Below are 25,718 nucleotides of genomic sequence, written 5' to 3' on the forward strand. Positions count from 1 at the left end.
CGTCGATTTTCCTGCTCCTTGGATGTTGCCTGACCTGCTATGCTTTTCCAGCATCACTCTAACCTTGACTCTAGTCTATCTGATAGCAAGTTACATAACTCTAAAATTAACCAGTTGCCTGGACTATTTTGACAACAGAATGCATTGGGTCAAGCTGTGTTTACACAGGGTCGTCAAGCAGGATAGCTTTAAGGTAGAAAGTATCAGGAATTGGTAATACTGTAGTGTGTTCCATTGGGTGGTGGGGAGAAGGAATGGTACCAACATCTGAAAGCAAATATCATTAACTTGGTTGTATAATTATCTGTGATAGCCAGGGGATAACACACCTGTACTGTGTTTGGTAACTATAACCAACCTTGAATGGCAACTATGCAAGAAACAAGTATAAAAACATACCGTTCTCGTTCTATTTCCATAGAGAGTCGCTTCATATCTGTGTCTTTAAAGTCAAATTTAAAAGATCCAGATTCCAGGTTCAGATCACCAACATCGGCAGGTGGATGAGCAGAATATGAAGTTGTCGTCTAAATTAAACAGATTCAAATATTGAGCTATCAGAAAGGGCTTTCATTTACTGACCTTGAAGGAGTTGAGCTGAAGGATCTGTTTCCATGCTGTATGACTTGGATCTTTGTAGTGCCATTCATGATCTCAGCCTATCAAAGCCAACTCACTACTTCTGAAGACATTTTAGATTTATGAATAAACTGTAAACTGTCACATTAGTTTTGCGAAGATATTTGGTTAAAGGCTGCAAAGCATGGAAAAATATCAAACTTCTCATTTCAAGGTATCTATGGGGACTCCAAAGTAAAAATGCCTTTAAACTGTGCTTCAAGAAACTAATGAAAGAATATTAGTTAAAACTTCTGTTTTATTTTTGTTTGCGAGCGATTTGTTCTTGATGGAAAACAGTGCAGAGTTAAAGTGAGAGAAATTGTTTTAGACAATGGAATGGAAATAAATGCAATACCAAAATCATAAGATTAGATAAAGTGAGTGGAGGTAAATAATGCATTCAGAAAAAAAAACAGGTAATTAGAACACTATGGAGAAAGTAAGGACTGTATCCTTGTTCTGGAGGGATGGTGAAAACACAGCAGGGCTGGGAGCTAGGACCTGGTGTGGGGCTGGAGCTGGGAGTGGGGGCGGGCATCGGGGCAGTGACGAAGAAGGGCTCATGCCCGAAACGTCGATTCTCCTACTCCTTGGATGCTGACTGACCTGCTGCGCTTTTCCAGCAACACATTTTCAGAATTAGAACACTAGTTAGTTTAATTAGGTTAAAAATCACAACATCAGGTTATAGTCCAACAGGTTTATTTGGAAGCACTAGCTTTCGGAGTGCTGCTCCTTCGTCAGGTGGTTGTGGAGAATAAGATTCTAAGACACAGAATTTATAGCAAAGGTTTATAGTGTGATGTAACTGAAATTATATATTGAGTAAGACTTGGATTGTTTGTTAAGTCTCTCATCTTTTAGAATGACCATGTTAGTTTCAATTCTTTCATATGTAAATTGCAAAACTTTTTTTACAAGTTACATTCTCAGGTGAACTTTAACAATTGGTGTCATGTCAGCCCAGATAATGTATTCCATACCTTCAATACAGCGCTCCGAAAGCTAGTGCTTCCAAATAAACCTGTTGGACTATAACCTGGTGTTGTGTGATTTTTAACTTTGTATACCCCAGTCCAACACTGGCATCTACAAAACATTAGTTTAACTAGTATTTTCTTCATCCGGTACATTTTAATTCCTCTGCTACAGCAACAAGGGTGACAAAAAAATGTTTAATCGTACAATACTGCATCTATCAGTGACAAATTCTAGGTACTCAGAAAGTGCCACCTGAAGCAAGTAAATCTCAGTAGAATGTTTGCATAATTCAGGTGACTATTTCAATACACACCGGATAACTAGGTTTTGTAATCTCCAACAATCTGTGCTTGGCTCTTCTCTCTGCCTCTCTGGCTTCATTTAAATCCTGCTTCAGTTGTTCTGCTTCCTTGGATCTAAAATAAAGACATTTTAAATAATGTGACAAATTTTTCAAGAGAAAAAACTTAATTTCATGAGCAGGGCAGCACCTCACCAATGCACTGCTTCAAGGAATAGCAGAAGTAGACATTATACCTTAAGTCTCCTCTCAATCTAGTGAGAAGGCATTATAAAGGTCTTGGGACAAATCCACAAAAGAGGAAAAAAAAACAAAGAAACTTCAAGTCATGTTGAATTACTCTCAAGTACCTCCAGCAAAAACACAGAAGCTTGTTCCACCATTCAACTAAAATCATGGCCAAGTGAGCCTTAACTCCACTTACATACTTTGCTTGCATATTCTTTAAATCCTTGGCTCAAACAAAAGTGCTTCCTGACCTCAATCCTGAATGGCTGCGATCTGGTTCATATATTCCTTTTTTGGATTTCAGTACCAGATGAAATTGTTTCTCTCCATTTATCCTACCAAGTACATGACTCGTCTTAAAAACAACAAGTAAATCATTTCTTAATCTTCTATTTCTCATGAACTACAAATAGTCCTCATAATTCAATCATGTTAACACAGGAAGATTTGCAGTGTGTTGACTTCCTGTCTTTTGTGAGTGAATAGCATGTGACAAAGGACACCCATACAGGGAGAAGTGCTGTATGGAAAAACAGATGTAAAATAAAAAGTTTTTTCAAAAGTATAATGAATGACTATGTTCCAACAAGTCGTACCTAAAATCCCAAATCTGAAGTCCTGAAGCAGAAATGAAACAGGTTCAGACACCACTGAATGTTTACACTAGAGTTCTCTAGTTTTCTAGCAAAGGTGGTTAAAATTACAGAACAGTTCAGTAACTGTTTGTTCTCTACCTTGAAGTATTCTGGCATTTCAAATGTGAAGGTCAAAGAATATTTTAAAGGCAGGGGTGGGTAGATCCCTATTAAACAAGGAAGGGGGAGGTGGTTATCAGGACTAGGTGGGAATGTGAAGTTCAGTTTACATCAAATCACTATAATCTTATTAAATGGTGGAACAGGCCCAAAGGACCTATATGGCCTACTCCTACTTCTAACTAGAATATTCATATATTTCACCTATTTTTTTTGTTGCCTCTGTTTCCTGGCACAAGACCTGGAAAATTGCTGCTCAGCTGTGGGAATATACCTACATAATAATGATCTGATCTATCAATATTTAAGTGCTTGAAGGCCTACAGAGGTGCATTTGTAAAGATCATAGAATAAAAGGGTATGGGCCCAGCATTTAAAGCTCCCATAAAAACGCCTTCTGATTTTATCAGGCTCACAGATCATTGAGGTTCACAGGACAGAAGGAAGCTATTCAAATTCAGTGAGATAGTATAACTATCACAACTTCCTCCTGGTGTAACTTTGTTTTCCAGATAGGCGAATCAAGCTGTATTCCATCAATGACATTCATGGCACCAATGTCCCAATATTATCCCTTCTGTCCAAAGCTGTCTTGAGTGTTTAACAAATACAGTGAACCTAGAAGAACACTGCACCTCTGTAGGTCCTCGAGCACCTAATATGGACAGACCAGATCATCAATATGTTGCAGGTATATTCCCACATCTAAGCCCCAATTTTCCAGTTCTTGTACCAGGAAAGAGAGTCAGCACAAAAAAAAGGTGAAACATATGAACATACTAGTTAGAAGCAGAAGTAGGCCATATGGACCCTATAGGTCTTGTTCCACCATTTAATAAGATTATAATGATTTGGTTGTAAACCCAACTTCACATTCCCATCTACTCCTGATAACCTCCTCCCCATCCTTGTTTCACAGGGATCTATCCAGCTCTGCCTTAAAAGTATTCCAAGGCTTGACCTACTTTTTGATGAGGGAAGTCCAAAGACTCTCAACTATTGATTTGTTTTGGAACAAGTTTATGATACAAGACCTGGCAAGATGGCAGACACTCAACGTTCCATTCCTTCCGCTGCTATCCAAACAATGAATAGCTGCATGAGTAACTACACATATCGCTGTCTGTGAAACGAGGTGAGGCTGGGAGACAAGGTGGTAATAACTTATAGTGTGCACTATCGTCTTCCTGTTCGTAAGTAATTAACCCCTTTTTATCCTTTCCCTGGGTTGTTAAACAAATCATTTACATCTTGGGATCTAAATGTTACTTGGGACACATACCTCAGTTAAAAGCCTTTCCCTACTTCTTTCAAACTTATTTCAGGTGAAATGTGCAGAGATTGAAAAGCATTAGCCATATCTGAAATCCCAGTCAAGGTGAAAACGATTCTGGAGGTGCTACTATTTACCCATAGGAAAGACCAATATTAATTGGATTGGGTTTGCAATCAACATAATCACCATGTTTCTTGCGACTGATCCTTCAGGATTTATGGTTTTCATAAACTCTTTTCAGTTGCTCATTTTGTAGTATTTTTAGCCTGCTTCTTCACATATGATACATACATTTGCCAACTTCCTTATTCTAATTGATTTTATATTGAGCCACTCAGCAAATGGTAAGCAATGGTAAAAATGGAAAGAAAGCCTGATAACTAAGACTTAATGCTAACATTCAATTTTAGATTTTTTTCTTCCTCCTGAGGGTTTTAAATAAAATCTATATGACATTTGTCGTTTATCTCCTGCGCAAATTTACTGACTTGCAAATGCAATTTAACCAACCTCCGCTCTGAGTCCTCCACTAACTTGACAGCTATCAGCTCAGCTTCTCGCATCTTCTGTTCAATTAGACGTTTTTCCTCCTTCGTCTTCAGGGCTGTGACCTCCAGCCTATGCCTCTCCTGCTCAGCTTCTGCAGCTTTCTGAGCAAGCAGTTTGGCTTCCTCCTCTGCAATCTGTGCCTTCTCAGCAAGTAAATCAGCTGTCTCCTCCGATCGGATCTAACAAATACCATCAATTTTTTTTAATGAGTAACAATACTTCTGACAAAACCTAAGACATTCAGTCCATGGTCAATTACACTTCTTTACTTTGGTCATACCAACTGAATAATTAAAACTGGTTACTTCTGGCTGGAAAGTAGAATGCTTGTATTAGATCAATGTTAACATTGTGCTTGGACAGGAAAACATCACACAGCTCATGTTCGAAACTGATTAATGGGCCTTGCTGTTCAATTTAATTAAAACATCATGTGACTAACACTGAGAATTTTAAGATAATATTAAAAATGACAAGTGAGTCAAAGTTCTAAAGGCCAGGGTCAAAAGTTTGCAGTTACTGCTTACACAATACTTTCTCTCATCTGTTCCAAAATATTCTGAGGATGCTAGTTGCCCCTCAACCCTCCACTCTCCCAAAATACCTCCAGAGCCTGCTGATCTATGCTCCATTCAACTCCCTCCCAACTCCTGCAGCAGTACCAGCAGTGGCCACTTCTCCTGGTGTCACTGAATTTTCTTTGGCCATGACCAATAGCTCCTTAATAAATATCCGCACAATAATTAATTAAGCTCTTTCCCATCTTTCTCAGGCTCTTAGAGACTTTTATCCAATCTCCTACAGTATACTACATTCAACAACGTAATCAATACATTAGATGAATTCAATTTAAATTTTACACATGGCTTCCTTAATTTCATGCATTACAGTCACTGAATTTTGATTCACATCAATAGCTGATGGTTATCAGTTTATCCTGTCTGCACTGCACATTATTGCCAGACTAATATCACCTTAGTTCTCACTACATGTGTATTTTAAGATTAGATTAGATTAGATTCCCTACAGTGCGGAAACAGACCCTTCAGCCCAACCAGTCCAAATCGACCCTCCGAACAGTAACCCACTCGACCCATTTCCCTCTGACTAATGCACCTAACACTATGGGCAATTTAGCATAGCCAATTTACCTATCCTGCACATCTTTGGATTGTGGGAGGAAACTGAAGCACCCAGAGGAAACCCACGTAGACACAGGGAGAATGTGCAAACTCCACACAGACAGTTGTCTGGGGCTGGAATTGAACCTGGGACCCTGGTGCTGTGAGGCAGCAATGCTAACAACTGAGCCACCTTGCCGCCCCAATTGACAAATATAGACAATATTGTAGAGTACCAAACACTAAGAGAGTGAACCCACCAAGGCTTCATTGGCTAGCCTTGACTCATCCTGTAACTGGTAAAGGCGTCTCTCTAGATCTTCTTTTGCTCGTTCAGCCTCCTCCCTCAACTTTTTTTCTCTGGCTAATCTTTGGCGTTCCATCTGAAATAGTAAAAACAAATCCACATTTTAAAAGAAAATAGTTTGCATTGCACTGATGGGCCAATATTACATAACATAATTTGTGCATATTTTATACACGTGAAGTTGGAACAGATTTCACCTTTTTTCTGGCTTTCTCTTCTCTAGCTTGAGCTTTCATTTGTTGGACTTCAATTGAATCCACTTTTCTTCTTCTCATGAACAGGTCATGATTTCCAATACACAACTGTAATATCTGAAAACAGACTTCACATTAATCTAGTAGAATGAAAGCACTTCACATCTTTGCACCACAGAACACACATAGATGACTATTTTTGCACTGACTAATTTCCTTTCCCTTTACAACAACTGCAGTAGAAATTTAAGAATTCTCATGGCAGCTTTGGTGAACAATCTGATCAGCATTTTAAACACATGGAGCCAGCCACTCCTTAATCAGGCGTTTGATTTACTTTGGAAATCTGCAGACTCTGTGAAAATTCAGATGAAACCATGTTTACTTGCCACCTTGACTTCCATTACACTCTGGGTGTCAGGAAAGGAACCAATATAAAAGTTTCTAAGCTCTGATGAAGAGTCATCTGGACTCAAAATGTTAGCTTGCTTTCTCTCCATGGATGCTGTCTGACCTGCTATGATCTCTAGCAATTTTTTTCGTAAGGTTTATAATGATTTAGAAGCACCTTTCATTCTAGGTTTCAAATGTACATTTAATTAAAGTGCATCTCTTAAACAAAGCCATTTCGTCTCCATTAAGATTAAAATAAATGAAAATATTATTTAGTCCAAACATTTTTAAATGACTGTTCTTACAGGGACAGTAACAGAGGCAAACCAGATTAGCTCTAGTTTTGAGCTATAATTACACCACAGGTTAAAGGCAAACAAAGTTAAAATGTCAGTCGCTGTTAAGAGTACCACATGTGGGGAATACATAGACTTTTAGATTGAGATCTGAGGCACAACAGGATCTGAAATGCCAATTTATTTTCCCAAAGCTGACTGTCATGTAAGTAAGAACAGATACCAGAGACTGTAGCTGGCAAAGAAAAAAATCTTAGGCTTAGAGTCTTTGGCTGCACTTCATGATTCCATGACCTTAAGTTTTGATTCCATGAAAGAAACCATACAACCATTTGAAATAACTGCCATCTATATTTACCCTTAAAGTTACAATACCATAATAAACTGTGGAACAACAGTAATGTGACTGAGAACACCAAACTATGATCTACAAAGCCTGCATCTTTTGTTCATTTCTCTACAGTGGTACGATTTGGACAACATATGCTGGGCAAGAGAAAAAGCTGACTAATTTATACCTTTACTGTATCTATACACCCTCAGATGTATCCTTGGCATCTCTTGGCAGACAAGGTCACTAACTCACACATCCTGAAGCATGCTGATTCCATTGGCATACATTCATTTCTAAGCCAACTACGTCTTTGCTTGCTCAACCACATTGATCTGATGGATGATGGCTGCATACACAAGTGAAGTGATGGCCCCCTGGTATTATCACTAGATTATTTATCCAAAACCTCAGCTAGTGTGCTGGGGACCCAGGTTCAAATCCCACCATTGCAAATGGTGTAATTTAAATTTAATAGTTTGGTCTTATAGGTTACAGGGAGAAAGCAGAAAAATGGGGTAGAAAAACCTATTGGCCATGATTGACCCAACGGGCCAAATGGCCTAATTTCTGTTCCTATACCTTATGGTCTTATGGATTGTGCAGAAAATAGGACAGAGGGTCAATACCTCCTGAGCATCCAAACTCCCTTTATCATGGACACTTGCAGGCAAGGTTAGCACTGCAGCCTCACAGCGCCAGGGTCCCAGGTTCGATTCCTGCCTTGAATGACTGTCTGTGTGGAGTTAGCACATTCTCCCCGTGTCTGCATGGGTTTCCTCCGGGTGCTCCGGTTTCCCCCCACAGTGGTGCGATTTGGACAACATATACAGGCCAAGTGAATTGGCCATGCTAAATTGCCTGTAGTGTTAGGTGCATTAGTCAGAGGGAAATGGGACTGGGTGGGTTACTCTTTGGGGGGTTGTCGTGGACTTGCTGGGCTGTAGAGAATCTAATCTAATCTAAGATATGAAGATTGTAGACACAGACGCCAACATCTGGGAGACAGTTCCTGATGACTGCAAAGTCTGGAGGTTGATTGTTTGAAGGCTGTTGGATGAGGTGAGCAGAACGAAAACTGCAGTTGGCAAAACAGATGCCAGCAAATTGTGCACTTTTTCAGCCCATCAACTTCCTCTGTAGCAAATGCAGCAGAAACTGCCATATCAGAGAGGGGCTCCTGAACTACATGGGCAATGCTAGGTAATGCAGAGTTGACCATTGTGCTGCAAACCATCACTTCATGAGATGGAAGACATCATTATTATAACAAACAAGTTAAATTAATAAGATTATGAAATTCAAACTTCCAAAAGTACAGTGGTTACATGCTTACAGTGGCAGGGGACACGTGTGCTCCAAGGTGTAGTGGAACAGTACCAAGCAGCAGAAATAAGAAAAACAAGTGTGGTGATTACAGAGTAAGGTAAAAGCTGTACACTTAACCTGTCACAAAGAAAGAAAGAAACAAATAAACTCACCAACTTGTTCACTCGGAGTTGTGAAGAGTAGAATTTGAAAACCTCTGCCTTTTTATCTAAGGGTTTGATAGTAAACTGTAACAGCAAAAACAAAGTTTGCATTAAATTTGATTTAAAATTGATTATTTTCAAAATATATCATTATTCTGGGGGAAACAGGAAGTTTCGTTCTGATCTCTGGGTCATGCAAAAATATTCTATGTAGTGTATTAAAAAGTGCTTTGGAAACTCCTGCTTCGGGTTAATAGTGTCCTTGTCTGAAGCCACTACAGTGGTAATATTGCATTTCAAAACTTGAAATAAATCATGATGCATAACACTTTTTGAATGTTGCAGCATTTTACACAGTTCTAACCTAATTTCAAGGAATGTACCAAATTATTCTGTTAAACATCAATTGTGTAGAAGTAGAGCCATTGAGTCATAGAGATGTACAACATGGAAACAGACCCTTCAGTCCAAACCGTCCATGCCGATCAGATATCCCAACCCAATCTAGTCCCACCTGCCAGCACCCGGTCCATATCCCGCCAAGCCGTTCCTATTCATATATCCATCCAAATGCCTTTAAAATGTTGCAATTGTACCAGCCTCCACCACTTCCTCTGGCAGCTCGTTCCACACACGTACCACCCTCTACGTGAAAAAGTTGCCCCACAGGTCCCTTTCATATCTTTCCCTTCTCACCCTAAACCTATGCCCTCTACTTCTGGACTCCCCCACACCAGGGAAAAGACTTTGCCTATTTATCCTATCCATGCCCCTCTCATGATTTTGTAAACCTCTATAAGGTCACCCCTCAGCCGCCAACGCTCCAGGGAAAACAGCCTCAGCCTAGGCAGCCTCTCCCAACAGCTCAAATCCTCCAACCCTGGGAACACTCTTGTAAATCTTTTCTGAACCCTTTCAAGTTTCACATCAACTTTCCGATAGGAAGGGAACCAGAATTGCACGCAATATTCCAACAGTTGGCCTAACCAATGTCCTGTACAGCCGCAACATGACCTCCCAACTCCTATACTCAATACTGTGACCAATAAAAGAAAGCATAACAAACGCCGCCTCCACTATCCTATCTACCTGCGACTCTACTTTCAAGAGGCTATGAACCCGCACTCCAAGGTCTCTTTGTTCAGCAACACTCCCTAGGACCTTACCATTAAGTGTGTAAGTCCTGCTAAGATTTGCTTTCCTAAAATGCAGCATCTCGCATTTATCTGAATTAAACTGCATCTGCCACTTCTCAACCCATTGGCCCATCTGGTCAAGATCCGGTTGTAATCTGAGGTAACCTTCTTCGCTGTCCACTACACCTCCAATTTTGGTGTCATCTGCAAACTTACTAACTGTACCTCTTACGCTCGCATCCAAATCTTTTAGGTAAATGATAAAAAGTAGAGGACCCTGCACTGATCCTTGTGGCACTCCACTGGTCACAAGCCTCCAGTCTGAAAAAATCCACCACCACCCTCTGTCTTCTACCTTTCAGCCAGTTCTGTATCCAAATGGCAAGTTCTCCCTTTATTCCGTGAGATCTAACCTTGCTAACCAGTCTCCCATGGGGAACGTTGTCGAACGCCTTATTGAAGTCCATATAGATGACATCTACCACTCTGCCCTCATCAATCCTCTTTGTTACTTCTTCAAAAAACTCAATCAAGTTTTGTGAGACATGATTTCCCATGCAAATACAGGTACGTCCTGTCCCTCAGGATTCCCTCCAACAACTTGCCCACCACCAACATCAGGCTCACTGGTCTATAGTTCCCTGGCTTGTCCTTACCACCCTTCTTAAACAGCGGCACCACATTAGCCAAACTCCTGTCTTCCAGCACCTCACCTGTGACTATCGATGATACAAATATCTCAGCCAGAGGCCTAGCAATCACTCCTCTAGCTTACCACAGAGGTCTAGGGTACACCTGATCAGGTCCTGGAGATTTATCCACTTTTATGCATTTCAAGACATCCAGCACTCCTCCTCTGTAACATGGACATTTTGCAAGGTGTCACCATCTATTTCCCTACAGTCTATATCTTCCATATCCTTTCCTACAGTAAATACTGAAGCAAAATACTCATTTAGTATCTCCCCCATTTTCTGCAGCGCCACACAAAGGCCACCTTGCTGATCTTTGAGAGGCCCTATTCTCTCCCTAGTTACCCTTTTGTCCATAATGTATTTGTAAAAACCCTTTGGATTCTCCTTAGCTGTCTTTGGCAAAGCTGTTTCATGTCCCCTTTTTGCCTTCCTGATTTCCCTCTTAATTATACTCCTACAGCTTTTATACTCTAAGGATTCACTCGATCTATCCTGTCGATACCTTACATATGCTTCCTTCTCTTTCTTAACCAAACCCTCAATTTCCTTAGTCAACGAGCATTCCCTATACCTAGCAGCCTTTACTTTCACCCGAACAGGAATAAGCTAAAAATGTGTTGCTGGAAAAGCGCAGCAGGTCAGGCAGCATCCAAGGAGCAGGAGTATCGACGTTTCGGGCATGAGCCCTTCTTCAGGAATGAATCTTCCTGAAGAAGGGCTCATGCCCGAAACTTCGATTCTCCTGCTCCTTGGATGCTGCCTGACCTGCTGCGCTTTTTCAGCAACACATTTTCAGCTCTGATCTCCAGCATCTGCAGTCCTCACTTTTTCCCTAACAGGAACATACTTTCTCTGGATTCTCATTATCTCATTTCTGAAGGCTTCCCATTTTCCAGCAGTCCCTTTACCTGCGAACATCCGCCCCCAATCAGCTTTTGAAAGTTCTTGCCTAATACCGTCAAAATTGCCCTTTCTCCAATTTAAAACTTCAACTTTTAGATCTAGTCTATCCTTTTCCATCGCTATTTTAAATCTAATAGAATTATGGTCGCTGGCCCCCAAAGTGCTCCCCACTGACACCTCAATCACCTGCCCTGCCTTATTTCCCAAGAGTTGGTCAAGTTTTGCACGTCCTCTAGTAGGTACATCAACATACTGAATCAGAACGTTTTCTTGTACACACTTAAATTCCTCTCCATCTAAACCGTTAACACTATGGCAGTCCCAGTCTATGTTCAGAAAGTTAAAATCCCCCACCATAACCACCCTATTATTCCTACAGATAGCGGAGATCTCCTTACAAGTTTGTTTCTCAATTTCCCTCTGACTATTCGGGGGTCTATCATATAATCCCAATAAGGTGATCATCCCTTTCTTATTTCTCAGTTCAACCCAAATAACTTCCCTGGATGTATTTCCAGGTATATCCTCCCTCAGCACAGCTGCAATGCTATCCTTTATCAAAAACACCATTCCCCCTCCTCTCTTGCCTCCCTTTCTATCATTCGTATCCTGGAACATTAAGCTGCCAGTTCTGCCCATCCCTGAGCCATGTTTCCGTAATTGCTATGATACCCTAGCCCCATGTTCCTAACCATGCCCTGAGTTCATCTGCTTCCCCTGTTTGGCTCCTTGCATTGAAATAAATGCAGTTTAATTTGTTAGTCCTACCTTGTCCCTGCCTACCCTGACTGTCTGACTCACTTCTTTTCTCAACTGTACGAGTCTCAGGTTATCTCTTTCCTCACTATCTCCCTGGGTCCCACCCCCCTATTAGTTTAAATCCTCCCGAGCAGCTCTAGCAAATCTCCCTGCCAGTAGGTTAGCCTCCTTTCAATTTAGGTGCAAACCCTCCTTTTTGTACAGGTCATGTTTACCCCAAAAGAGATTCCAATGGTCCAAAAATGTGAATCCTTCTCCCATACACCAGCTCCTCAGCCATGCATTCATCTGCTCTATCCTCCTATTCCTGCCCTCACTAGCTCCTAGCACTGGGAGTAATCCAGATATTACTACTCTTGAGGACTTCCTTTTTAAATTCCTGCCTAACTCTGTGTAATCTCCCTTCAGAATCTCAACCTTTTCCCTTCCTATGTCGTTGGTTCCAATAACCTCATGCTGGCCCCTCTCCCCCATGAGAACATTCTGCACCCTCTCTGAGAAATCCTTGATCCTGGCACCAGGGAAGCAACACACCATTCTGATTTTTCTCTGCTGGCCACAGAAACGTCTGTCTGTACCTCGGACTACAGAATCCCCGAACACAATTGATTTCATGGAACCCGACGTACCCCTCATTGCATTAGAGCCAGTCTCAATACCAGAAACTTGGCTGTTCGTGCTACGTTCCCGAGAATCCATCACCCCCAAACAGCATACCTGTTTGAAATGGGTATAGCCACAGAAGGCTTCTACACTAGATGCCTACCTCTCTTACCTTTCCTGGTGTTAACCCATCTATGTGACTGTATCTGAGACTTTCCCCCCTTCCTATAACTGCCATCTATCACATACTGTTGCTGTTGCAAATTCCTCATCACTTCTAACTGTGTCTCCAACCGATCCATTCGATCTGATAGGATTTACAACCAATAGCATTTATTGCAGATATAATCTGCAGTAACCCTTAAACTCTCTTTAAACTCCCACATCTGACAAAAAATACATATCACTCTACTAAAGACCATTTTTGCTCCTTTACAATCTACAGACCCAGAAAATAACACTGTCTTATTCCTCTGCAAAACACTGCCACAGGTTAAATTAATAGTTATGGCTTATATTTTAAGTTTAATCAAGAGACATGTCTCAAAAATCATATAACCAAGAAAGAATCCACTCTACTCACAACTGCAGACATTCTGTAGGTCCCACTTAAAAACAATACACTTATCTGCTTCCTGTTACTTACGCTGTTTCACAGCTTTCTTGGAAATTAGGTTTCATATTTAACTACATTCAAAACAGGGCTTAGGGCTTCCTAGTTAAGCTGCAAGAACAAATTTTAAATGCCATTGTTAAGTAAAAAACATTGCAGGTCAAATCACCTATTTTGTCATGGAGAGAAGCAGAAGAGAAGTATAAGAGAGGACCAAATGACAGTTGACAGGAAGTTCCATTATTCTGTACTTGTTTCCCTTCTCAATCTTTACAAATTTACCTATGTCTACCCTGAACAGTGGCTCACGCCTTTTGTTCCATACCCCAAAGAAATTGCCTGAAACAAACAGGTCATCAATAGCTAAATACCACAAATGTTGCTCCATATTTCCTACAAGCAATAATCACAATAATGCACAAATCAACCAAAATCCTACGTAGTCACATAATGAAGATATAATCCTTGGCCTATGTAGAATTAAGAGCAAATCCCAATTGTGCTGGTGAAAAGTACTCAGAATTTTCACAAAATATTCCTGAAAACGTTACTAAAATGTAACAGTTAAAGTAATGATTTATTCAATATGACTTGAATGCGAAATGAGCAGGAACGTCATAACACAAATAAGGATTGCATATTAAATAGAATTTTAATATGCAGGTTTTTGATAAAGCACAGAAAGTCTCGAATGTGTACCTACCTCTTTTTCACTGTAGGAAATGTTTCGGATCCCACTCCATGCAAATGACTTCTTAGATGAGAGTTTGTTGTCAGGGATGTAGATATGAAGGCCAAGTGCATCAACTCCAAGCAGTAAGTCTGTATCCTTTTTGTTTTGCTTTTAAAATGTTCAGCAACATGTTTATAACTGGAACATTTACTTTCATATTGGAATTTAATATTTAAATACAAACAGTTCAAGAGATAATTTTCAATTGGGAAATTAACTCAGATACCAATATTTATCCAAGCCAGATGAAAAGACATAATTCAGAAATGTTAATACTGCTTTTCACTCCTCACCTGTCAAATGTTTAAAACATTTTTTGTTTTAACTTCAGACTTCCAGAACCCACAATATTATATAGCTTCCAACTGAATAGTCAGTTTTAAACTTCTTTCATTGGATGAGGACATTGCTGTCAAGACCAGTGTACATTATCCACCTCTAAATGCCCTTGAAAAGTTGATGGTGGTGAGTTTCTGTCTTGCAACACTGAAATTGTTGGGATACAGATATATATTATTGTTAAGAAGAGAGCTTGAAGACATTGACTAACCAATGGTGAAGGAACAGCAATAAATGTCCAGTGTGAGCCTTGAAAGAAGTCTTTAGAGATTAATGGTTGAGAATTGGAAGGTGCTGTTGAAGTTGCCTTGGTGAGTTTCTTAAGCGCATCTTGTAGATGGTACACATTACTGCCACTGTGCATTGGCAATGGAGTAAATGAGTGCTAAAGGTTATTAGATTAGAGAATACTTAGTGTGAAAACAGGCCCTTCAGCCCAACAAGTCCACACCGACTCTCTGAAGAGCAACCCACCCAGACCCATTCCTCTACACCTAACACTACGGGCAATTTAGCATGGCCAATTCACCTAACCTGCACATTTCTGGACTGTGGGGGGGAAACCGGAGCACCCAAAGGAAACCCACACTGACACGGGGAGAATGTGCAAACTCCACACAGACAGTTTTCTGAGGCGGGAATTGAACCCAGGCCTCTGGCGCTGTGAGGCAGCAGTGCTAACCACTGTGCCACCATGGTTGTGGATGGACTATCAAAAAGTCTGCTTCATCTTAAATATTGTTGAATTTCTTGACTGTTGATGGAGGTGCACTCACAAAGGCAAGCAAAGAACCCGATCTACTGCACCTCTGACATGTGCTTTATAGTGAACAGTGGGTAGGCTTGGGGAATAAGGTGGTGATTCCACAGGATTCCCAACCTCTCACCTGCTCTTGAAGTCAGAGTGTATATATGGCTAGCCCAGTTCAGTTTCTGATCAATGGTACCCCCCAGAATGCTGATGGTGGGGGATTCTGCATGGTTAATGCCACTGGATGACTCTTCCTGCAATTCTGATGGACATGGAGCTTCAGTGTCAAAGTATATTTGATTCATTATCTTTGTATCCTCTATGAGAATGAGCTGAGTTGAGACTAGGAAGGCAAAAGTTCCAATCAGAAAGGACTTCAACTCCTCTGGATGAGGAACTTGCATTCACCACAGCCATAATCTTATTAAATAGTCGAGTAGGTTTGAGGCACTCTTTGGCCTACTCCTCCTGTTCCTTGATTGCATTAGGATTGTCCTTAAATTATTTTGCCCAAGTTCATCCGTGTGTTATAATTCAGGTTTGAGAACCAATACTTACTGTGATTGGAAAATAGTTTACTCCATACATTTCTAGGTCTTGTGCAATCTTTAAGTATTCCATTTCAGCTTCATCTCTGTCAAAAATAATGATCGCAAAACAGTAAAGGTACACAAAAGGAATACAGCAATTAGTGTCAACTATATATCCATCAAATGTTCATTGTTTTCAAGAAGAGGCTAATAATTGGACATACACCAATGCCAGTATCAAAGTGATTGTTTTTAGTTGATGGTTATAGTTTGCAAATGTATCACTATAAATATAAGTGAACAGAAGCTCAGCTCCAATATTTAATATCAGTTGCTATTGGCTATCCAAGCTTTGAAAATTGCTTTAGCATGTTCTTCCCAGAATTATCGTATTTTTCGTTCAACCTGTTCAGACCTGTTATGACGCACCTTCAAGGGAAGGTGGGATTTGAAGCTGTACGTTCTGGTCCAGAAATAGGGGCACTACAAGTGAACCACAACCTCGAAATACTATAGCACTTGTTATCCCTTCCAAATTCAACCAGGCCTGAGTCTAATTAGCTTCCCAGATCAGATTAGATTACTTACAGATTACTTACAGTGTAGAAACAGGCCCTTCAGCCCAACAAGTCCACATCGACCCTCCGAAGAGCAACCCCTCACCTACATTTACCCCTTCATCTAACACTACGGGCAATTTAGCATGGCCAATTCGCCTAATCTGCACATTTTTGGACTGTGAGAGGAAACCGGAGCACCCGGAGGAAACCCATGCAGACACGGGGAGAACATACAAACTCCACACAGACAGTTGCCTGAGACGGGAATTGAACCCAGATCTCTGGTGCTGTGAGACAGCAGTGCTAACCACTGTGCCGCCCAATAGATGTTTTCAGACTAACCTGGTTGTAAGCATGAATAGAACAATTTGAGTTTATATCACGTTCACCTTGATCAACTAATGTGAGAATAACATTTACTGAATTATCTAAATGGGACTTGTAGCAAAGACTTTTTAATGCCAATTATTTGAATACTCTATAAATGCTTCTGATTCAGTATGTGTATGTACTTACCACCTACCACACGTGATCTACTCTTGGGGAATGAGACAGGGCAAGTGACTGAGGTGTCAGTGGGAGAGCACTTTGGGGCCAGCAACCATAATTCTATTAGTTTTAAAATAGTGATGGAAAAGGATAGATGGAATCTAAAAGTTAAAGTTCTAAATTGGAAGAAGGCCAATTTTGATTGCACTAGACAAGAACTTTCTAAAGTTGATTGAGAGCGGAGGTCCACAGGTAAGAGGACGGCTAGAAAATGGGATGCCTTCAAATATGCGATAACAAGAGTTCAAAGACATAATGCTCCTATGAGGGTGAAAAGCAAGGCTGGTAGATATAGGGCATGCTGGATGACTACAGAAATTGACGTTTTGGTCAAGAAAAATGAGGAAGCATATGTCAGGTACAGACAGCAGAAATCGAGTGAATCCATATAAGATTATAAAGGCAGGAGAATTAAGAGAGAAATCAGGAAGGCAAAAAAGGGACATAAGAATCCAAAGGGATTTCATAAATACATTAAGAACAAAAGAGTAAGTAGGGAGAGAACAGGGCCCCTCAAGATCAGCAAGGCAGCTGAGGTGTGGAACCACAGGAGATAGGGGAAGATACTAAACAGGTATTTTGCATCAGTGCTGACTGTGAAGAAGGATATTGAAGATACAGAATGTGGGGAAATAGATGGTGACATCTTGAAAAATGTCCATATTACAGAGGTGGTGGAGCTGGATGTCTTATAACACAAAGCCTCAGGACCTAATCAGGTGTACCCTAGAACTCTGTGGGAAGCTAGGGAAGTGATTGCTGGGCTCTTTGCTGAGATATTTGTATCAGTGACCGTCACAGGTGAGGTGCCTGAAGACTGAAGGTTGGCTAACGTGGTGCCATTATTTAAGAAAGGTGGTAAGGAAAAGCCAGGGAACTATAGACCGGTGAGCCTGACATCGGTGATGGGCACACTATTGCAGGGAATCCTGAGGAACAGGATTTACATGTATGTGGAAAGACAAGGACTAATTAGGGATAGTCAACATAGCTTTGTACGTGGGAAATCATGTCTCACTAACTTGATTCAGTTTAGTGAAGTAACAAAGATAACTGATGAGGGCAGAGTGGTGGACATGATCTGTATGGACAGCAGTAAGGCGTTCGACAAGGTTCCTCAAGGTTAGCAAAGTTACATCACATGGAATACAGGGAGAACTAGCCATTTGGATACAAAACTGGCTCAAAGGTAGAAGACAAAAGGTGGTAGTGGAGGGTTGCCCTTTAGACTGGAGACCTATGACCAGTGGACTGCCACAAGGGTTGGTGCTGGGGTCACTACTTTTTGTCATTTATGTAAATGTGAATGTGAACATAGGAAGTATGGTTAGTAAATGTGCAGATGATACCAAAATTGAAGGTGTAGTGGACAGCAAAAGAGATTACCTCAAAGTACAACAGGATCTTGATCAGATGGTCAATGGGCTGAGAGTGGCAGATGGAGTTTAATTTAGATAAACTTGAAGTGCTACACTTTGGAAAGACAAATCTACACTTGAAGTGCTACACTTTGGAAAGGCAAAGACTTATACACTTAATGATAAGCTCCTAGGGAGAGTTGCTGAACAAAGAGACGTTCGTAATTCTTTGAAAGTGGAGTCGCAAGTAGATAGGATTGTGAAGAAGTAATTTGACATGCTTTCCTTTATGAATCAGAGCATTGAGTATAGGAATTAGGAGGTCATGTTGCAGCTGTACAGGACATTGGTTAGACCACTTTTGGAATATTGTGTGCAATTCTGGTCTCCCTCCTATAGGAAGGATGTTGTGAAACTTGAAAGGCTTCAGAAAAGATTTACAAGGATGTTGCCAGGGTTGGAGGGTGTAAGCTACGGGGAGAGGCTGCATAGGCTGGGGCTGTTTTCCTTGGCGCATCGGAGGCCGAGGGGTGACCTTTATCAAGGTTTATAAAATTATGAGGGGCATGGATAGGGTAAATAGACAAGATAATTCCCCTGGATTGAGAGTGTCCAGAGCTAGAGGGCATAGGTTTAGGGTGAGAAGGAAAAGATTTAAAAGGGACAACTTTTTCATGCAGTGTGTGGTGCCTGTATGAATTGAGCTGCCAGAGGAAGTGGTGAAGGCTGGTACAATTACAACATTTAAAATGCATCTGAATGGGAAGGATTTCAAGGGATATGGGCCAAACACTGAAAAGTGGGACTAGATTGGTTTAGGATATCTGGTCGGTATGGACGAGTTGGATTGAAGGGTCTGTTTCCGTGCTGAACATCACTATGACTCAAAGTGAAAATAAACATACAGTATACATAAAAATGCATCCAAAACCTTTTCTGTGAAGCAATGCTTACCTGGTGATTCCCCTGTGCTCAGCATACCAAGCTGTTATTTTTTCTTCCCACATATCTGCTGTCATTTGATACTGTTTAAGAACCTAAAGAGTGGAAAATAGAAGTAAATCTTTATTCAGCATCAGCCAATTAAAGATTAGGTTTATTGCATAGTGTATAAATGCCCTAATTATGTGGTTATGGCAAAAATGTCAAATTGTAAAAATGTCAGCACTGGCAGCTCGGGAGAAGAGACCATGTGAATATCTGTCCTCAAGCTCCTCTTCCTCCGAATTAAAGCTAATGGCACAGCATAATTTTGTGGAGTGTTTCTTTTTACATTGTCAAATCAGAAATTGCATGGTCCTAGACCCAATTTCCCCCTCACTAATGCACTCTACTCATTAAATCTCCACAGTTTAGCATAACACCGACTACTATTGTCACGGCTCACTGGGGTCGTACCCTGCACATCAAGCTGCAACATTCCTGGAGTAATCATAGATGTGAAAAGATTCAGTCAAACTACCCTAAGTCCTCAATTTGCCTTGAATGATGAACTCAGGTTAAAAGAAAATGTTCACCAGCTTTCTGTACTTCACAAGAAAACTGATTATAAGGAATTGTCTTTAACTAAATGCAATTCGGAAATACGAATTGTTAGCTCCTAACTTTCTGTAACTTAAATGTTACCCTTTCTTATATTTTCACCTCACATAGAGTCAGAAAAAGACAGCCTAGACATGGACATTAAAGATGGGAAATGAAAAATAAATCAGGAAAGTACAGTACAACAGGACCACATGAATTGATATGTTATTTTGTTTGATTTCATCTAACTTCTGGTTCTTCGGTGTTCACGCAATGTTGTCTGCATAGAGATGCTCATGTTCATTAACTGATTGACAGTTCATCCTTTTATGGCCTTAAAGTATTTTGTTCCTTCTTCAACAGGGAATTTACTGAGAAGAGTGAGTGTGAAACAGCTAGCCATTACTGAAGATTTTTTCGTACCTCCACATAAGAGAGAGCGACAGAGAGGTTTTTTTCGGTGCTTTCTCTTTGCAGGCTGGATGGTTCTCCGCAGCGTCACCTGGTCAGAAGCCAAGCAAAATATTGCTGTCAAGCAGTTAGTCCTTAGTTCAGAACTCATCTGCTCCGTCTGCTTCTGCTCTCCAGGAAAAACATAACATTGTGTACAAATCGCACTGTGTTCTAGTAAGTGTGACTTTTAAAACTGCAGCCATGTTTTTGCACCATATCTTTGGTTTAAAGCAGTATCTTCCTTTTTTAGTCCACAGTTCAAAGCAAACTGTCATGGTCATTACAATATGAGTTTCTTCCTCTCTTCCAGCCAATTCCTGACGTACCTCCCAGATTTGCAGTGATATTTGCTGTCTCAACTTTCTGTAACAGCCATTCAGGTGGTAGTTTATCAAATAATAAACTGTTGCAAAAAATATTATCACAAGAGTGGAGATGACAGAAGGAAGCACTGCTATGAGATAGAATGTGCTATCTGAAAAGGTGCAGAGGCAGACTCATCATTCAATATTTAAAACTGAATTGGATAAATACTTGAAGGGAAAATATCTACCGTGAACTGGGAAAAGAGTAGGGGATTTGGTTGAAATGACTATCATTACTGCATACACAGGAACCGGCATCCGTCCTTGCTATTTCATTGTAATACTCCAAATTTTCCTTGTGATATGAAACCTTTTGAGACAATTTAAGACAATAGACAATAGGTACAGGAGTAGGCCATTCTGCCCTTCGAGCCTGCACCACCATTCAATATGATCATGGCTGATCATCCTTAATCAGTATCCTGTTCCTGCCTTATCTCCATAACCTTTGATTCCACTATCCTTGAGAGCTCTATCCAACTCTTTGTTAAATGAATCCAGAGACTGGGCCTCCACTGCCCTCTGGGGCAGAGCATTCCACACAGCCACCACTCTCTGTCCCAAATGGTCTACCCCGTATTTTTAAGCTGTGTCCTCTGGTTCAGCACTCACCCATCAGCGGAAACATGTTTCCTGCCTCCAGAGTGTCCAATCCTTTAATAATCTTATATGTCTCAATCAGATCCCCTCTCAGTCTTCTGAACTCAAGGGTATACAAGCCCAGTCGCTCCAGTCTTTTCAGTGTAAGGTAGTCCCGCCATTCCAGGAATTGACCTTGTGAACCTACGCTGCACTCCCTCAATAGCCAGAATGTCTTTCTTCAAATTTGGAGATCAGAACTGCACACAGTAATCTAAGTGTGATCACATCAGGGCCCTGTACAGCTGCAGAAGAACCTCTTTGCTTCTATACTCAATCCCTCTTGTTATGAAGGCCAGCATGCTATTAGCCTTCTTCACTACCTGCTGTACCTGCATGCTTACCTTCATTGACTGGTGTACAAGAACACCCAAATCTCTCTGTACTGCCCCTTTACCTAAATTGATTCCATTTAGGTAGTAATCTGCCTTCCTGTTCTTGCCACCAAAGTGGATAACCATGCATTTATCCACATTAAACTGCATCTGCCATGCATCTGACCACTCACCTAACTTGTCCAGGTCACCCTGTAATCTCCTAACATCCTCATCACATTTCACCCTGCCACCCAGCTTAGTATCATCAGCAAATTTGCTAATGTTATTGCTAATACCATCTTCTATATCATTAACATATATTATAAAAAGCTGCGGTCTCAGTACTGATCCCTGTGGTACCCCACTGGTCACTGCCTGCCATTCCGAAATGGAGCTGTTTATCACTACTCTTTGTTTCCTGTCAGCCAATTAACTTTCAATCCAAGTTAGTACTTTGCCCCCAATACCATGCGCCCTAATTTTGCTGACTAACCTCCTATAAGGGACTTTGTCAAAAGCTTTCTGAAAGTCCAGGTACACTACATCTACTGGATCTCCCTCGTCGATCTTCAGAGTTACATCCTCAAGAATTTCCGGAAGATTAGTCAAGCATGATTTCTCCTTCATAAATAATTTGTTAAGCAGGAGTTAACAATTTTAAGATTTGTATTCCTGCCTTCATATTCAAGATCATTTCTGTTGGATCTTCCATCTCTTACTGAAAGTCAATTTTCATGGAATTTTTACAATAGATAAAATAAATTATAAATGCCCTATGTTTAATTTATAATAATGCTGTTTGTGTAGCATTCCATGACAAAAATAAAAAGCTGCAATTAAATTTACATGTTGTGTACTTGTAAGTGTGGTGAACTGTCACTTTTAAAGACTGACAGCGTGACATAATGATACGTTATTAGCCACCTTGGCAGAAACATCTTAAGCTAACGTTGGTGCCTGTACCATAAACATGCCTTCAATTTCTTGGTCCTTCTTGGAAGTTAACACAAGATTACAGAACTTACTCTTTTAGGCAGTAGTTCATCCTGAGCCAGGAAACCAGGTTTATGAAAATTAGGATCATAGTCTCCATACTGTCAAAGAGAAAATATAAATATAAGTATTACCAACTCTGTTGAAATAAATAAATGTCACATGTTCAATATTTGTACACAAATAGCACATTATAAACCTTAAAGTATTCTTACATTCAACTAGATTTTGACAGAGACTAAATGGGACTATTAAGGTGAATACTGAAAGATTTTTGAGCAATATGGGGAGTATGCGGGAAAATGGAGTTAATGTAGAATGATTTTGATGGCAGAACAGGCTCATATGGCTTATATGGCCAATGCCTAATGATATTTCTTATGTTCAGAGTGTGAGATTTGTCAGAATATTTTTATATACTTTCTACTTAGAGATGTTGTTATACATTTCTGGAACGTTTCAGGTCCAGTGCTCCCTCTTCAAGACACTGGATTGAAGTTTCTATCCTGACATGTTCTGGGACTTGAACTGGTTCAGAGGTAGAGACACTACTACACACAAGAGTCCCCAAGCCTACTGTACCTGGTATTCCCAGGTGGTCTCCCATCCTAATACTAACAAGGCCAGAGTATTAGATTAGATTAGATTACCTACAGTGTGAAACAGGCCTGGTGAGCAAGGTTAGATCTCATGGAGTACAGGAAGAACTAGCCATTCGGATACAGAGGTAGAAGACAGAGAGTGGTGGTGGAGGATTGTTTTTCAGACTGGAGGCCTGTGACCAGTGGAGTGCCACAAGGATCGGTGCTGGGTCCACTACTTTTCGTCATTTATATAAATGATTTGGATGTGCACGTAAGAGGTATAGTTAGTAAGTTTGCAGATGACACCAAAATTGGAGGTGTCGTATGTTTAACTTCTGAGATTGGGTGTTTACAGACTCCTAATTGCGCCTTCACTTGATGTTCACACCTTCTACCATATGTAACTGAATCAAAGCCAGCAATGAAAGCCCATGTTATAGCCATTTAATTAGTCTCAAACTGCCTGACTAATTTAAACAGCTCGACTGGCATCCCAGTGAATACAACATGAGCCAAGAATTCAAACTGGGCTTACTGCTCTGTTTAGCTCAGCAATGCTCAACTGAGTAACTGAATCATCAAGGTGAATGATTGATTGTGCAATCCTTTATCAGAACGAATATAACTGCTCCAATGACTTCATTTCAGTTATTAATGTGACTATATGCTCACATTTTTAATCAAGATTTTACAACAGGTTACTGTACTCTACGGGGAGAAAAAGACAAGTCTAATAGCATGCTCTTGTGCTATAGTTCGAGAATATTACTGGTATTTTCATAATCTACACCAACTCTAAATAAAATCCAACAAATTCCATCCCCTTACATGAATTAACAAGTCCACCATGTGAAGAAAATGCATAACAAAAGCTCAAAAGGGAGAATCAAAATTAGAAATTGAGGCTCTGTCCCATACTATCCTCCTGCTGTGATAGGCAGGGTAGAAACTTCAATCCAGTGTCCTGAAGAAGGATCACTAGACCTGAAATGTTAACTCTGCTTTCTCTCCACAGATTATGCTAGACATGCAGAGTTTTTCCAGCAATTTCTGTTCCTCATTTCCAGCATCCACATTTCTCTAGGTTTTTGGAAACTTAGGTGCTGCATCAGACTAAGATCAAGACAAGAAAATATTGTCCTGACATCCATTCAAGATTTCTAAGCGAAGAAACACCATCTTGCGTAAAATCTAGCAAGCAGAAGGGTGTCTTAGCTCAACTAATTCTTTTAACAGAAATGCCAAAAATGAACACAAACTATCAGTTTCTGCATGGCACAAGTAACACACTTCATGACTATCAACTTTTCTATTTCCAAACACAATCCACTGTTCCCTGCAGAAAGAATTATGACCGGTCTCCTTAACTTGGCCAAAGTGGTCACAGCAGAAGCTTTCTTTTCACTGTATACTCAGGCTGTTGTCTTACCACCTGCCGACATCAAACACTCCCATCTCTCTCTCTCTCTCCCTTTGCAAGCCTATTTACTCTAAATAGAGCTACCCAGATTAGGAAAGCACCAACCATAAGCTTAAATTTTCAAGTGATGTCCCATCAAATACAAACAACTGAACACAACAAAATACAATAAGAGGTAGATGCACTGGAACCTAGGTCAGCTGACTGATGTGCTGTGAAAGAATACTGTAGCTACAGAACATTTAAAAGTCCTAAAACCACATTGGTATATTTATGCAAGTCAGCCCATTAAGAAAAATAAACAATGTGCTCATAATATCTACATTATAGCTTGTGAAAAATAAGTTTCAAACTAAATCTTTGAAATGCTGGCATACAAGAATATCGAGTCATAGAGATATTCAGCATGGAAACAGACCCTTCGGTCCAGCTTGTCCATGTCGACCAGATATCCCAACCCAATCTAGTCCCATCTGCCAGCACCCGGCCCATATCCCTCCAAGCCCTTCCAATTCATATACCCATCCAACTGCCTCTCAAATGTTGCAATTGTACCAGTCTCCACCACATCCTCTGGCAGCTCATTCCATACACGTACCACCCTCTGCGTGAAAAAGTTGCCCCTTAGGTTTCTTTTATATCTTTCCCCTCTCACCCTAAACCTATGCCCTCTAGTTATGGTATCCCCCACCGTAGGGAAAAGACTTTGCCTATTTACCCTATCCATGCCCCTCATGATTTTGTAAACCTCTACAAGGTCACCCCTCAGCCTCCGATGCTCCAGGGAAAACAGCCCCAGCCTATTCAGCCTCTCCCTATAGCTCAAATCCTCCAACCCTGGCAACATCCTTGTAAATCTTTTCTGAACCCTTTCAAGTTTCACAACATCTTTCCGATAGGAAGGAGACCAGAATTGCATGCAATATTCCAACAGTGGCCTAACCAATGTCCTGTACAGCCGCAACATGAATTCCCAACTCCTGTACTCAATATTGTAAACTATGTGCTGACAATCATGCAATCAAATTGCAAATCTTCTCACTTCTCCAAAATTGCAAGCAATGGCAGA

The 25,718-nt window shown here is 40.6% G+C and overlaps 1 protein-coding gene across 6 annotated transcripts in view; it reads right to left on the reverse strand.

The window, feature by feature from the left end:
• LOC122564085 (NF2, moesin-ezrin-radixin like (MERLIN) tumor suppressor b) overlaps window positions 1–25,718 on the reverse strand; it is a 73,181-nt gene that overhangs the window by 21,741 nt on the left and 25,722 nt on the right. For all 6 annotated transcript variants that reach the window (XM_087977424.1, XM_087977423.1, XM_043718616.2 and 3 more), the window contains 10 exons: window positions 22,678–22,746; window positions 19,309–19,391; window positions 15,916–15,991; window positions 14,238–14,375; window positions 8,835–8,909; window positions 6,337–6,450; window positions 6,093–6,215; window positions 4,673–4,890; window positions 1,916–2,018; window positions 400–527 (listed from right to left, as the gene is read on the reverse strand). In XM_087977424.1, coding sequence (XP_087833550.1) covers window positions 400–527; window positions 1,916–2,018; window positions 4,673–4,890; window positions 6,093–6,215; window positions 6,337–6,450; window positions 8,835–8,909; window positions 14,238–14,375; window positions 15,916–15,991; window positions 19,309–19,391; window positions 22,678–22,746 — 1,127 coding nt within the window. The remainder of the gene's footprint in view (window positions 1–399; window positions 528–1,915; window positions 2,019–4,672; window positions 4,891–6,092; window positions 6,216–6,336; window positions 6,451–8,834; window positions 8,910–14,237; window positions 14,376–15,915; window positions 15,992–19,308; window positions 19,392–22,677; window positions 22,747–25,718) is intronic.

The sequence above is a fragment of the Chiloscyllium plagiosum genome, unplaced genomic scaffold (genome assembly GCF_037043375.1).
Source record: "Chiloscyllium plagiosum isolate Xiang-an unplaced genomic scaffold, Cpla_swu_hap1 HiC_scaffold_31, whole genome shotgun sequence".
Taxonomy (NCBI): domain Eukaryota; kingdom Metazoa; phylum Chordata; class Chondrichthyes; order Orectolobiformes; family Hemiscylliidae; genus Chiloscyllium; species Chiloscyllium plagiosum.